Source organism: Zophobas morio, unplaced genomic scaffold, assembly GCF_036711695.1.
Source record: "Zophobas morio isolate AGI-343-1 ecotype UQ-CSIRO unplaced genomic scaffold, CSIRO_AGI_Zmor_V1 ptg000009l, whole genome shotgun sequence".
NCBI classification, from domain to species: Eukaryota; Metazoa; Arthropoda; class Insecta; order Coleoptera; family Tenebrionidae; genus Zophobas; species Zophobas morio.
Genome location: NW_026972114.1, coordinates 5,573,421 through 5,587,392, shown reverse-complemented (window position 1 = coordinate 5,587,392; position 13,972 = coordinate 5,573,421). Strand labels below are relative to the sequence as shown.

At 33.3% G+C, this 13,972-nt stretch overlaps 1 protein-coding gene across 1 annotated transcript in view; it reads left to right on the top strand.

Annotated features, from left to right (window-relative positions):
- LOC135125784 (metabotropic glutamate receptor 2-like) overlaps nucleotides 1–13,972 on the top strand; it is a 1,169,526-nt gene that overhangs the window by 1,065,338 nt on the left and 90,216 nt on the right. The window contains exons 11-12 of the mRNA XM_064051468.1: nucleotides 3,109–3,283; nucleotides 4,505–4,611. Coding sequence (XP_063907538.1) covers nucleotides 3,109–3,283; nucleotides 4,505–4,611 — 282 coding nt within the window. The remainder of the gene's footprint in view (nucleotides 1–3,108; nucleotides 3,284–4,504; nucleotides 4,612–13,972) is intronic.

The following is a 13,972-nucleotide window of genomic DNA, read 5'->3' as shown; positions in this document are numbered from 1 at the left end:
TTGAATTTTAAAAATATATTACGCAAAAATTTCACTGAAATTAGAAGAAAAAATGATCACAAACTGTTTTTAACAAAATTGGCCTTGTTTTATATAAAAAAAACTTATGGACAACACATATTTAAAATTTCAAAACCATAGATCTCTTAAAAACGGAGATATTGCAGTTTGAAAATAGACCGAAAATTCCACTCAGAAACCGTACCGACTGGCCTTAAGGGTGTGTTGACTTGAACTCAAGCTTTGTTGCAAGCGTGACAATGTAGTCAAGTCAGACCGCCCTTTGAAACAAACGTAAGACTGGTTAAATCCCCGGATTAATGCCAAGCTCTATATAAAATATTTTTTCGTAAAATAGCCTACCATGGGGTCTCTTCTGCAAATTAACTATCTGCTGAAATTTAAAACTCGTTAAAAATTCGCAACCCTATAAATTAGTTTTGCTATTCGGTATCGTACATGTATGTTAAAATTTTAGTGGAACACTTCAATTTTTGCCGCTATTGAATTGATTTTGGATAACAATCGCTCTAGCCTCCAGCAGGTCATCTCCTTCTACAGTTAAATGCAATAAAAGTCAAAGAAGCCGCTGCTCTAAATCCAACAAAGGTTTTACTTCTGTACCACCACCCGTGAAAGTTGTGTCGTATCGGACATCCTTAGCTCGTCCCCGAATATTAGTTTTCATTTCACTGATGCTCTAAGATAGTAAATGGCGTTCAAATTGTTTTATATTAAAAACATACAGGGTTTCTATAAATCATTATAGGGTCAAAGTAGGTCATGAAAACGTGCCGCCTCTCAGTTTTAAACTTTACTAAATGCCCAAGGACGCATTACAAAGACCACACTCAACTGCATAACTGGTTACCTAAATGATTCATACCTTATTAAAAAATAAAACTCATTCATTACAATAAAAAGAAACAAATTTATTGCGGTTAAACATCACAGTAAATGCTGAAAATGTTCACCACTTGGTTCAAAGCAATTGTTCATTCTCTTTTTCATTTCAAAAATGTTCTTTCGTCAATACCCATTGTTCAATTTCATGTTGCAACAGTAACTCCTCACAGCTGAGGAACTCTTGTCAAAGATTCGTGTTCAAGTCGTCTCAATTCATCAACAACTTCCTCAAATACTGAAGGTCTTCCAAGAGACTTCCTTTTGTTGACACTTCCCAGTTCGAACAAATCTGTTGATTACACTCTAATGTGAGGCTCTAACGATGTTTCTTGCTTACAAGTGGTTACAGAATACCCTCACTCTTCTATTGTGATAATAAGACATAAGAATGAAAATGTCTTATAAATATAAACCATTTTCAGACTTCGCTTCCTAGCACAAAAACAAAATCTTCGTACGAAAAAGTTTTGAAAACGACTACTTTCCTGTTTTGAGCTTGGATCAACTTGAATTAGTGTAATTCACAGTTCATACGTTAAAACAATAAAAACGATGACTTTAAATGACAAGTTACAAACTACATTAATGACAAGTGAGAACTGTCATAATGAGGCATGATTTCAGCGAAGCGGGATTTTTGAAATCCATGGCCAACTACACTCTTAGAATCATTTATGAAAACCTCTTTACCCTGTTTGATAGTTTTTGTGGGGCCAGTCTCATTTACCGCTCTTGTCAATTCCTCCTACAATTTTTTTGCCGTCGATAAATGAAGAGGATTCATTTCGCTCCTAGTAACAATTTATTTTCACTTAAAAAGTTAATTACAAACTCTTTTTGTTTTTCGTAGTTCTAGCTGAACGCGACATTTTCACTTATAATTTCCCGTGTGGAATGATTGTTTTCGGAATTTTTTTCGAATGCGTTCCAATAATGTATTAACTAGCCCTTCCACTCCATGGGGGCCTACTTACATTATTGGAATGCATGAGAAAAAGTTCCAGAGAATCAATTCAGTAAGAAAATCGTATACGACACAGAACACAGTTACAATATCTCCATTTAGACAGTTTCATTCAAATTATTGCATTATGATGTGTACCTAACAGTATTCTTAGCAATCTCCAATAAATTATTAGTTATAATAATTGGGTATTTCATTTTAATAATATTTCTGTACTTATGATGCATAATGAAAAAATGCAGCTTTTGATTTTAATTGGCTGAAAAATTTTGCACTTATTAATTTCGCTTGGGAATAACATTGCTAGGAAAATTTTTTATTACTATGGTAACCGTACTAAATTCTGTCCTCTTATTAGCCAGTATTTGGTGTTCGATTTAATCATTTTGACACAAATTTTCTGTCACTACGTCACAACTCACTAGACACACGTAATTTTATACTAAAAGTGCGCTGTTTTCATATGTATAACAGGTAAATTTTAAGAACCGGTAAAATTGCAAAGTTTAATTTGTCTTAACACCGTTTAAATTTTAACAGATAAGACACAGAGTAAACCCATATTTCTCTTTATTATGGGGAATTAAATTAAAAACCTTGTATTAGACACTTACTAATATATATAATGTTACGTTGAACGGGTATTTAAAAATTTGTGTTGGTAAAACTCAACAATTTACTTCTTAATTACTCGAATTTACACGACTGATTACACAGCGATTATGTACAAAATAATTCCAGCGCTACTTGACTGTACTCTCGTGGTCTGAATTGACTGAATAATAATTGTTCCCGAAGGTGGGCTGCATTTAAATCCATACTTCCTTCTAGATGTGCGCCGATCGCTTCCAGGCCGCGTCATCCACAATGAGTCATCGTCGCCGTACATACTAAAATCCATAGGCGTCGTACCGGAGCGGTGTATGGGTTTATTTCGTAACAATAATAAGAATACAGGATCTACACAATTACACATTTCAACATACAGAAACACAATATACATAAAGATAAAATTTTAAGTGAGACGCTAACGAAAATTCTTCCAAGGGGATGATAAAACTTCTCTCATATTTCATAGGGATCCTTATAAGCACCAATGCCAAACAACTTAAGGTACAATGCACTAACAAAAGTACTAGAAACGTCAAATTTATGAGAAAAACTAAACTTAATCATATAAAGCTGTTTTAGCACTCTTAAAAATTATATTCATATAATCACTATTTATTTTGTTTCAGAATTCTGGGAACACCATTTCCAATGCCGCTACCCCAACAGCTCAAAAACGCCATACAACCAAAAACACAGAAAACTGTGTACAGGAAAGGAAAAATTAACCCGTCAGAACACAGTTTTCGAAGATCAGTTGCAGTTTGTCTCCGATGCCGTGATGGCCTTCGCTTACGCTATTCGGTAAGTTTTTCAGGAAAAATAGGACTAATGGTAAAGTCTTGTTCCAACTTGCCCCTGTTCTATTTGAATGTGCGTGCTTTGTTATTTCTCTGTTTACGCACTTCACTTTGTATCTCTTTGTTTATGAGGCAAAGCTCCATTAAATCCCCGAATTTAACGAGAGGATAAAATCCTTGTTGTTGGCGGACCGTTTCTTTCTGACTCGATCGGATTCTCACCGAATTCTTTTAGTTTTGTAAATCGGTTCAAATATTCGTCACAAAAAATCAAAAATGATTGAATAATATTTCTTTATTTATATTCCGTTACTATACTGAAGGTTGTGTAATAATGTAAATAAATTTTGTGTGTTCGGTGACTATAACTGCTGCTAATTATAAGCTTGTGCTTCACTCAATAACATGTCGCTGTTGTCATACCGCCCGTTTATTATTGGAAGTCCGTTTAGTGTATCAGTATTGAGTACTAATTATCTTCAAATAGATGCAAATTAATTACTGACGGTTTTCTAATAATATTTATCTAATTAGGTCAATGCGATGAGGAAGTTCACCGCTTCAGCTGAAATTTAATTAATGAATCTATGAAAAATGTAATTACTGTCATGACTAATTTAAAACTGCATAATTTATGACAGCAGGAATGATATTAAGACGTAGGCGACTCACTTTTATTCATTCCTTGTAAATAAATAAAAATTACAAGAAAAGTAAAAAAGTTAAAAAACCAGATTTTATTCAAGCTGTTAGAGACGTCGCACTTATCGGTGACCTGGGTGAACCTAATACAGTTTGGTAGCAATTGTTACTACATGAGAAAACACAGACACCAAAAGATGTAATTAATGTCACAATAAATGTAAAAGTAATCTTGCTTTCTTGTCTATAATTTATCTTTCGCAGCGCAAAACACGAAAGTAAATTTCAGTTTTTTATTAATTTTAACAGACACTTTACAAAGAAAAAACTTTCATAAACTTTCATTTTCTTCTGAATTAAAATTTGATGTTGTCATGGATAATTTTGAGATAAATTGAAGTGCTAGTAAATATTTCAAACGCCAACAGCTACATTCTTTATTACAAATGTAAAAAATCCAAAGCAGTAAATTTCTCTAGAAACGATTTTACAGTATAATTTAATAAGGAAGCAAGATTACGAGTTGTATATAATAAAAGCTGCTGTTGCTTTACATTTAACTACATTTCCGATGTTCTTTTAGGGACATGCACCGAGATCTGTGCCATGGAAAACCAGGACTTTGTGAAGCAATGAAACCAACTAAGGGGACAGAGCTTTTAAAATATCTAAGAAAAGTTGACTTTGAAGGTAAGAACTAAAAACTAAGTGCATGTCTGTCGGACCTCCTTTCGTTGAAAATGCAACTAGAGAGTAAATCCACAAAAGATAAAAGCGTAATAACGTTTACAAACTGATCATCCAACGAGCAAATTTATTACTCTGTGTGCTAAAAACACTCTGTTAAGAAATATTTACGATGAAAGCCCTTTTATCAGTTATTTCTGCATACTATAATTTACGTCGAGTTGATTTTATCACAGAAAATGTTAGCCGCGTCATAAATTCCAAAGCTAAATTATACGATTTAAATCCTGACAAATGCCTGCCCATTTGCAAAGTTTATTCTTCGAATTTTCCTACAGGCCACGTTGCAGCTTTATCTCTTGATTAAGGAAAATATGAAAGGATACGAAATTCTTCTACTCTATTTTAATATTCATCGTTATTCGTCAAAAAAATCTTTTATTTTTGTTCCCGATTTGTCACACTTAAGACGCGTTCCAGAGTGGGCGAGAAAATCCTCGATTTTGCACAACTCGGTCGGAAATAAAACACACTCTACACAACATGAAACGTTTCACCAGAAAGACGTAATTAAATTCGTGCAATATTCGAGAAAATAAAATCTGTCGCGGCAATATGGAGTGTGCAACGTTTAAGATGTCAGAAACTGGGTGGAAATAAGGTGCAGAATATCCGTGAAGTGTACTGGAAACTTCATTAAATATAAAGGCGACGATGGGGAAATATGCAGGTAGAAGTCCAATATACAAAACGCTGTTAAAGAAAGCATAGTAAATGCTTCTTTTTTAATAAATACCTAATGAATTGCTGAGGCCAAATTTACAACTTTTTATTATAACTTCCGGTCATTGTTTAATCTGTAGCTAGAAGCAGTCTAAATGTTAAATTTGTAACAATGTCTACGTGCTCTCCTTCTGTAAGAAAAAAAATATGAAACCCGTTTAACCGTTCTTTCTGCAAATGCATGTTGTTTCAACCTTAACATTAATAATTTACGACTAAACATTTTGTTCAATGCCAAGACAACAACTTAGTCTGAATAGTTTGAGTTCTATACTCGTAGCTGTGAAGGTAAGCGAAGAAAAATGTTGCTTCTCTGGTGGGAATCGAACCAAACGTTTACCGCTTGCCAGGCGGGGGCCCTTACCACTAGACTACGAAGAAGCTTAATTTTCTCCGCTTACCAACGTGCTATTGTGCCGCCACAGCTGTAATAAAGTCATTATCTGCTAGTAGTACTTTATATTTAAATAATTTGAATAAAAATAATTATGAGCTTTTAGAAATTTATTATTATTATTTTCTTAAAAATGTAAGTGATATTTGCAACTTTCATTGTCAATAGCAACCGCATGAAAAAATTTAGGAATCTACATTTCTTGTTGCTTCAAATATAAAGCAAATATTTAATATTTGAAGCATCAGAATTCAGGATAAAAATCATGTGCAGGTTACCCTAATATTGCTTAACCCGCTTGTTAAATTTTATCTTCATTCTTAACACGATTTTTATTAAATCTTCTAAATATTAAATGTAAACACTCCCTGAATAAACAGCGCTGAATTCATCAAAAAGTAGGTATCCGACTAAGGAAGCACTTATTATGGATGCCGCGTAAATTCGAATCAAGGGTTAGTTATCTGTAGAAAGTTTAATTCTTCTTCAGACAATGAGACGAGGAATAACAGCTGATCAAAGCTTATCGACTTAAGGAAGTTACAAAGACGTGCGAATCTGATACACAAGAGGAATCACTAATCACCGAAAGAAATGTGATTCCGCTCAACTTGAACGGAATCTTGTAAATCTCAGTCTGAATTTACAGCCGAATTCGGTGTTCATGTTTTAATAAGGTTAATTGCTGCAGTTCCATTTACATAATTGATAAACCTGCAGGGCGATGTTAGGCCTTGATGTCATTCACTTTGATACCAATTTACTAACGCTATGTCAAATGCAAAGGATTTAATTAACCTACGAGCAAGTTTCAAGTGGAAAAATTATTATTAATGAGAGAAATAGAGGGATGATATATGGGAAATTCAGTTAATGGCAGCGGAGCTGCTCTGTTCGAAAACTACGTATTGCTTTACGAAAAAAAGAAAAAATTGTATGAGATAAAAGAGTTCTTTGATCAAGAGTTTTGACAATATCTAGAAACAAGGGTTATATTTATCATTTTACAGCTCAATTTCCCAAACGTGAAATTTTTAACTTGTTCAAGTTAAATTTATGTTAGACAGGTAACCGTTTATGTTTTTGCATTCCGTTACTAATTAGTAATTATATCATCCAGTGCACAGATAAATAATACTGGATTAAATCCTCCTCCCGGCCTCATTCCTTCCAGTGTTTTAAAATTTATTGATGTTCTGTTTCGTGTCTTAATTTGATTGGTTGTGGTTTCGTATACGTTTTTGTACACCAGAATCCTTCTATTTTTATTGAAGCGAATGTTTTTCTCATATCGATAAAACTTAAAAATACGGTTTTGTTTTTACAAACTGGTTTAGTAACATCCAACAATGATAACTAAACTCTGTATAAATAAGTTACAATTTGTATACCGAAAGTAACTAAAACATCGTACAAGAAATTCCAGGCGCCCACTTTCGATTATGGCAGAATGGGGAATTTTAAATATAACCATTTTTATGCAAATATGTTAAACTGTTGATCCAAAACGTTTGGGTCGGTAATCAGTTTTCCTCCTTTAAATTAGGAATCTAACTTTGTGAGGCCTTACTTTAAAAACAATACAACTACCTTTCAAACGAAATTCCTATACCTTTGAAACAAAATGGAAATTCTAACCCTAACTAAGTTCTGCAAGACTGAGTCAAAAAATGGTTTTCAATAATTCACGGGAAATGCGTAATCTTCGGCCCCCGGACTATTGGGACATCCTATATTAACCACTTATCGTTTCATCGTTTCCTCCATGTAATTTATAAATCATTTTTTCCAAGTTTAGCAAAAAACAACGTTCTTTCCAGAAATTGATGCCACAATTAATGAGTGAAATAATGCATCAGAAACGTGGTTTTTCTTATTTACCTATCAATTTTTTGTAATTTAGGGTTAAAAACTGAATTTAATTATACTTTACGTTAGAACTAAGCATCGCTTTGATACAACGACGACTTCTGAAATTTGTTGCAAGATTTATTTTTGTTAATTCCAAACAACATTTCTTCTGTAGTGGAAGTTGACCGAGATCATTTTTAAATAGATAAAGATAGAATTTTGGAGAATTAGATTGTTGCTAAAAACTCCAAAGTACAGAAATTGGAAATAATTGTGTCCATTTTGCAACGATGTGTGACGAAGTTTCGACAACCCTTGTTCCTGCAAAGAAAACAGGGAAGTCGCTGGTCTACAGATAAAATAACTTTTTTCTTTAATAATTTTATTTCCAGAGGCAAGTGTATTTGTATGGAAATCGTCATTGTAAAAAACAAAACAAAAGAGAATACGTTTAGAAAGACATAAATCAAACCAAGAATTCATTCACTGTAAATAAACACTTATTAACTAAATAATATTTTAGCTTATTTTTAAAGAGCCGCAAATTTTTAGGAGCTGTAATTTCCTTAGGTAACCTATTATAATAATAATAATAATAATATTAATACTTTATTACTCTTACAATGTACATCTTGTTCAGGATCGTCGGAGAATACATGATAAATTGTATAATAAAACAGACAAGAAGCTTAAAAATGACAATATACAATAATAAACACATGTTACAAATAACAAACAAATAAATGTGAATACGAGAATAGTGGACTATTACAATAATACATTGAATGAGGTAATAAACTCTTCGGTGCTATAAAAGCATTCGGTTTTTAAAAGCTTTTTTATTTCCCTTTTGAAGTTTTTTGTATTTAAGGTTTTGAAGTGTGGCGGTAACACGTTAAGGAGCTTAATCGCGTCAAACTTCAAGCACTTTTGACTTTTCCGTAGGCGATAATGGGAAGTGATAAATTTATCCCGATTTCGGGTGTTATAATCGTGAAAATCGGAGTTTTTCTGAAAAATGGTTGAATTTTCGTATCTATAAATTAATACGCTATATATGTACAAACATGGTAAAGGTAATATCCCAAATTTTTTAAATAAGGGTTTACAGTGTACACGTTGGTCTGAAATGTTGGCTAGTATTCGAATAGCTTTCTTTTGTATACGGAAGATTCTAATGGCGTAAGTTGAGTTTCCCCATAATATCACTCCATAGTTAATTAAACTATTGAAATTTGAAAAATAAAATGTTATGGAACCTTCAAGAGTACAATAGTTGACCAATTTTCTTAATTGATAAAGAGCAGAATTCAGTTTTGACGCCAAACTATCAATTTGTTCCCCCCAATTTAACTTATGATCCAGTGTAATGCCCAAGTATTTAACTTTATTATAAGTTGCCTGTTCTTCTTTTAGAGAAAACAGTAAAGATTGAGTTTTATTTTTATTTAGAGTAAGTTTATTGGCTTTCAACCACATTTCGCAGCAATTCATGGTGCCTTCCTCTAATTCTCTTAGTTTTGTTAGGCTTTTATTCTGGCTAATGATGGTCGTGCCGTCAGCAAATAATATGGTACTCAGGGCACGGATATTTGGTGGTAAATCGTTTATAAAAACAAGGAAGAGAATAGGTCCCAGGATAGAGCCTTGTGGGATGCCTACAGTTAGAGGTTTCAAGTTTGATAGTTTGGATTTTCCATATACCCTTATACATTTCTAAACCTGATACAAAGAAACAATTTTTATAAATGTTTTTTTTCTTGAATGGAACATGAAACAGATTTTGTTGTCTTGTATTATTGTCACGAGTTTGGTAATTTTTTATGAATTTATCCTGATTTTTATGTACATATGTGCAACACTCATAAACATACAATGACAGTAAAGTCAGAATTCCTAATTCAGTAAAGTATACTTTACATGATTGTCGCTGTGATACCTCTACCATAACTCTCACAATTCTTGTTTGCAGTAGAGAAACATTTTGTAATGATGATGATGAGCAAATGCCCTATATCGAAAACACTCCTGATATTACGGATTAAGAAACAATCATGTCTTAGATAATTTACTTGTTAATTTTTCACATTGTGTGTACCAGCACATATTATTATCTATAGCTAGACTTAAAAAATTAACATTGTTTACACCATGTCTGTAGCTTCATTACAGATACGTTGTATTTTTGTTGGGTCTTTGTCTGAGATGAGTAACGTTGCATTATCCGCGTATAAGGTAAGATGAGTATAAGGACCAACATTCTTAAAGAAATCATTAACATATAATACCAACAAAATTGGCCCGAGAACAGACCCTTGAGGTTGCAGTAGTTAAAGTGTCCGAATTTACATTATATGTATATAGAGTTCTTTTCAACATTTTGATACTTTATCATAATGTTCTATCTTTTCCATAAATTTTCCATACTTAATGCAATCGAAATTTTTGCTTAAATCACAAAAAAGAGCAATAGGATGCTCATCATTATTTAATTGATTTCAAGGAGTTTAACAAAAATAGCTTACTGCATCAAGCGTGGATAAATTTGTCCTGAAACCATACTGATTTTTATCTAGAATGTCATTAATTTTTATCTATATAAGTTTGCAATCTAAATAGAAAACAGTACTCAAAAATTTTTGAAAAGCTAGAATTAAGTGTTATATCTGGTGTTATTAGCATCATAGGTTTCACCTGTTTTGTGAATAGGAACAACTTTACTCAGCTTTAGTTTTTGTGGGAAGCACCGGCTTTCAAAGGACAGTTTGATTAAAAATATTAATTTATTCGCCACGTTTGCAATAACTCGCTTTATCAGATATGTCGATGCATCATCAGAGCCTGCGGATTTTTTGGATTTGGGTTTATTGATTAAGGGGCCAATTCCAAGTTGGTGGCGCAAGTCACTGGTGCAGCGCAACTTTATAATGTTAATTTGGGTATCAAATGCTGGTTGCTAGGGGTGACGGAATAAACAAGCGCAATTTTTCGAATTTTCCATTGAAATTTGCACCATGGAGTTGCGGCACCTCTAGTAGGCAGTGCAAGTTGGCGCAATTTATCTCGAAAAATTGCGCTTGTTTATTCCGTCACCCCTAGCAACCAGCATTTGATACCCAAATTAGCATTATAAAGTTGCGCTGCACCAGTGACTTGCGCCACCAACTTGGAATTGGCCCCTAAGAGAGCTATTAGTTCATCTGTTGGAAATGGCATCAAGAACATGCTATTATGATACTGTTGTTGAAAGGGTAAGTCTGTGGCATTTGTAATTTGGTTCACCATCCTCTTAGGTGCATCTTGGAAAAAAAAGCTAAATACATTAGCAATTTGATATGAATGATCCACAAGCTCACTATTACACCTCAGATTAATATTTGTATGATTGGTGAAGACATTTGCTTACATACATCCCAAGCACGTTTCAAGTCATTATCCGAACCGTACATTAGCCCTTGATAATACTTCTTTTTTCACTAGCAGCCTGGACGCATGCAAATGTCGACTCATTTAGTGGTAGCAAATTCAACTTTTGCTACCACGGGTTCAAAAAGAAAAATTGAGCAATGTACGCAATGTTTGATGTGATTATTTCTTAAAAAATGAACAAATGTGTGCTACAAACATTACTTGAGTATACGCATGGTAGTTGGTAGACGGTACAAGATAAAATGATTAACTCAGCGACAAGTATAAACGGTTTTCTTTGTGTTGAAGATTTAGATCAAGTTTGATTAGAAATCAAAACAAAATCACGTTGTTTCAAAAAATTGAACGTTTATTTTTCAGTTTATTGTCTTATGGTTTCTACTAGTGAAAAAAATAGTATATTAACCACGGTTGCAAAGCCACTTCTAGACCTCGCACTTAGAGCCCTCGACGCTGCGCGTCTCGGGTTCTAATTTGCGCTCGGTCTAGAATGCTTGGCTCTGCAACCTTGGCTAATAATATACTATTTTAGTCGTGCTTATTAACAAATGATGCAATTTCTTTGCATTGTAATACACGGGTTTTAAAACATACTTTTTTTGTAAATTATACAAGTCGCGCAATTTTAAACAAGATAGCCGGACATCATATAATAATAATAATAATATAATAAGTTTATTACGCCAAAAAAAAGGCAATACATAATTAATTAAAAAAAAACAAGAACAAATTATACAAATAACAATTTACGACATTCTCTCTTCAATCTATTAAATGAAACACCAAAAAATTCTATGTTCTTACAGTATTGGTTAGCAAGTAAAATCATACTGTTCAAGGGAGAATGAAGCGCATAATTCCTTCGATGATAAGGTACAAAAAACACATAAGGGGAACGGACAGTTCGAACAGGTATATTAAAATAAATCATAGATAATAAATCGGGCGCATTTACTAAACCATTTACTAATTCAAAGATAAAACACAATTTGTGATAAATTCGACGATTTTCTAAACTACTAATTGATACATAACTAGCAACCAGCTGAGTATTCTCTAAAATAATGTTTTTTAAAGCGAGTCTATACATTAAATATTTAAGAAAATTGTTTTGTACAGCTTCAAAACGCCTGATGTGGGAAGAATAAAACGGTGACCAAATAAGAGTGTTATATTCTAACAAGGATCTTACGAGAGAACTAAATAATATGACTAATACACGTATATCATTGAAATCAGTAGACCACCTTTTAACACAACCTAACATTTTCCTGCCTTTAGAAATGATTGTATCATAGTGACAATGAAAACTTAACTTGGCATCTAGTAAAACACCTAAATCTTTAATTTCTTTGACCACAGACAGTGCAGTACCACATAAAATATAAGAACACGGAGATGAAGCAAATTTCCTGCTAAAACATATAACCTGACATTTATCTAAATTGAGTGACATATCATTTATTTTGCACCATTCTTCAATTTTAATTATATCGGATTGTAGGACAACAGTATCAGTAAGTGTGCGTATGCTCTTAAATAATTTTAGGTCATCAGCGTAGAGAAGCGTATCCGATGTAATATTCGAAGCAATATCGTTAATGAAGATATTGAACAGAAGTGGACCAATGACTGAACCTTGCGGAACACCTGAAGTAACTAGATATTCATTTGAACTGACTCCGTTCAAATGAACACATTGATAACGGTCTAATAAATCTGTTTTAAGCCATGACAGAAGAGGATCACGAAGTCCGTACAAATATAGCTTTTTTAAAAGTATAAAATGATTGACAGTGTCAAATGCCTTCCTGAAGTCAGTATAAACAGCATGAACATCTAAGTTATTTTCAAAGGCATCGAAAATATAATTAACAAAAGTAAAAAGGTTGTTTAAAGTTGATCGTTTTGAAACAAATCCATGCTGACAAGGAGTTATCACAGTCTTAAATTTCTCAAACATTTGAGCAGCTACAATGCTTTCAAAAATTTTTGACTGAGTACACAGCAAACTTATAGGTCTATAATTTTTTATTTCAACCTTTAAACCTGTTTTAAAAATAGGAGTGATAAATGCTGATTTCCAGATAGTCGGAAACTTGCCAGAATTAGTAGATCGATTATACAGGGTGTCTCAGAAATAAGTACATTAATTTTAACCAGTAACAGAACTCGTGAAACTGAACAACTTTTTTATCTAGCATTTTTTCGAAAATTCAAGTCGAATTTCGAATTTTCCCACCCATATATTCACGAGCCGTCTATGTTCACCTTAAATAATAACTTAAATAATAGCAACACTACAACAATGAAGAAGGTACCGTAGCAACCGTTTTGACACTGACAATCATTTTTATGTCAATGTTTTTATTAAACGTTGTCTCTTTAAAGTTTGTTTAGCACAGATTTCTAATTTATAGACGAAATGTGTTGAAATGGCTTTGTTTTCAAATCTGGAATGCACCGATATCGTTTTAATGTACGGTGAAGCTCGGTACGGATCTTTTAAACCGGCACCTCAGGATTGGGGTAAGTTACGTAGTAACAGAATTGCTAATATTGAAGAGGCTGTTTTGAAGAGTGTCGAAGCTCGACCGGGCACTAGCACGTATCACTGTCTAGTGTGATGTATCGGAGAGTAGTATTTGGAGGATACTCAGACAACAAATGTACCCCTTTCAGGACCAGAAAGTTCAGTTATTAAAACTAACAGACTTACCACGTAGGCAAAACTTTTGTGAGTGGGTTAATAGAAAAATAAACGAACAAGCAAATTTTGTATCTCTTATACCATTAACTGATGAGGTCGGTTACACGAGGGAAGGTGTTCAACACCCACATTTGGGCCGATGAAATTCCGTACGCCATTAGGGAGCAGGATTTTCAATTTCTCTCTAAATGTTTGTC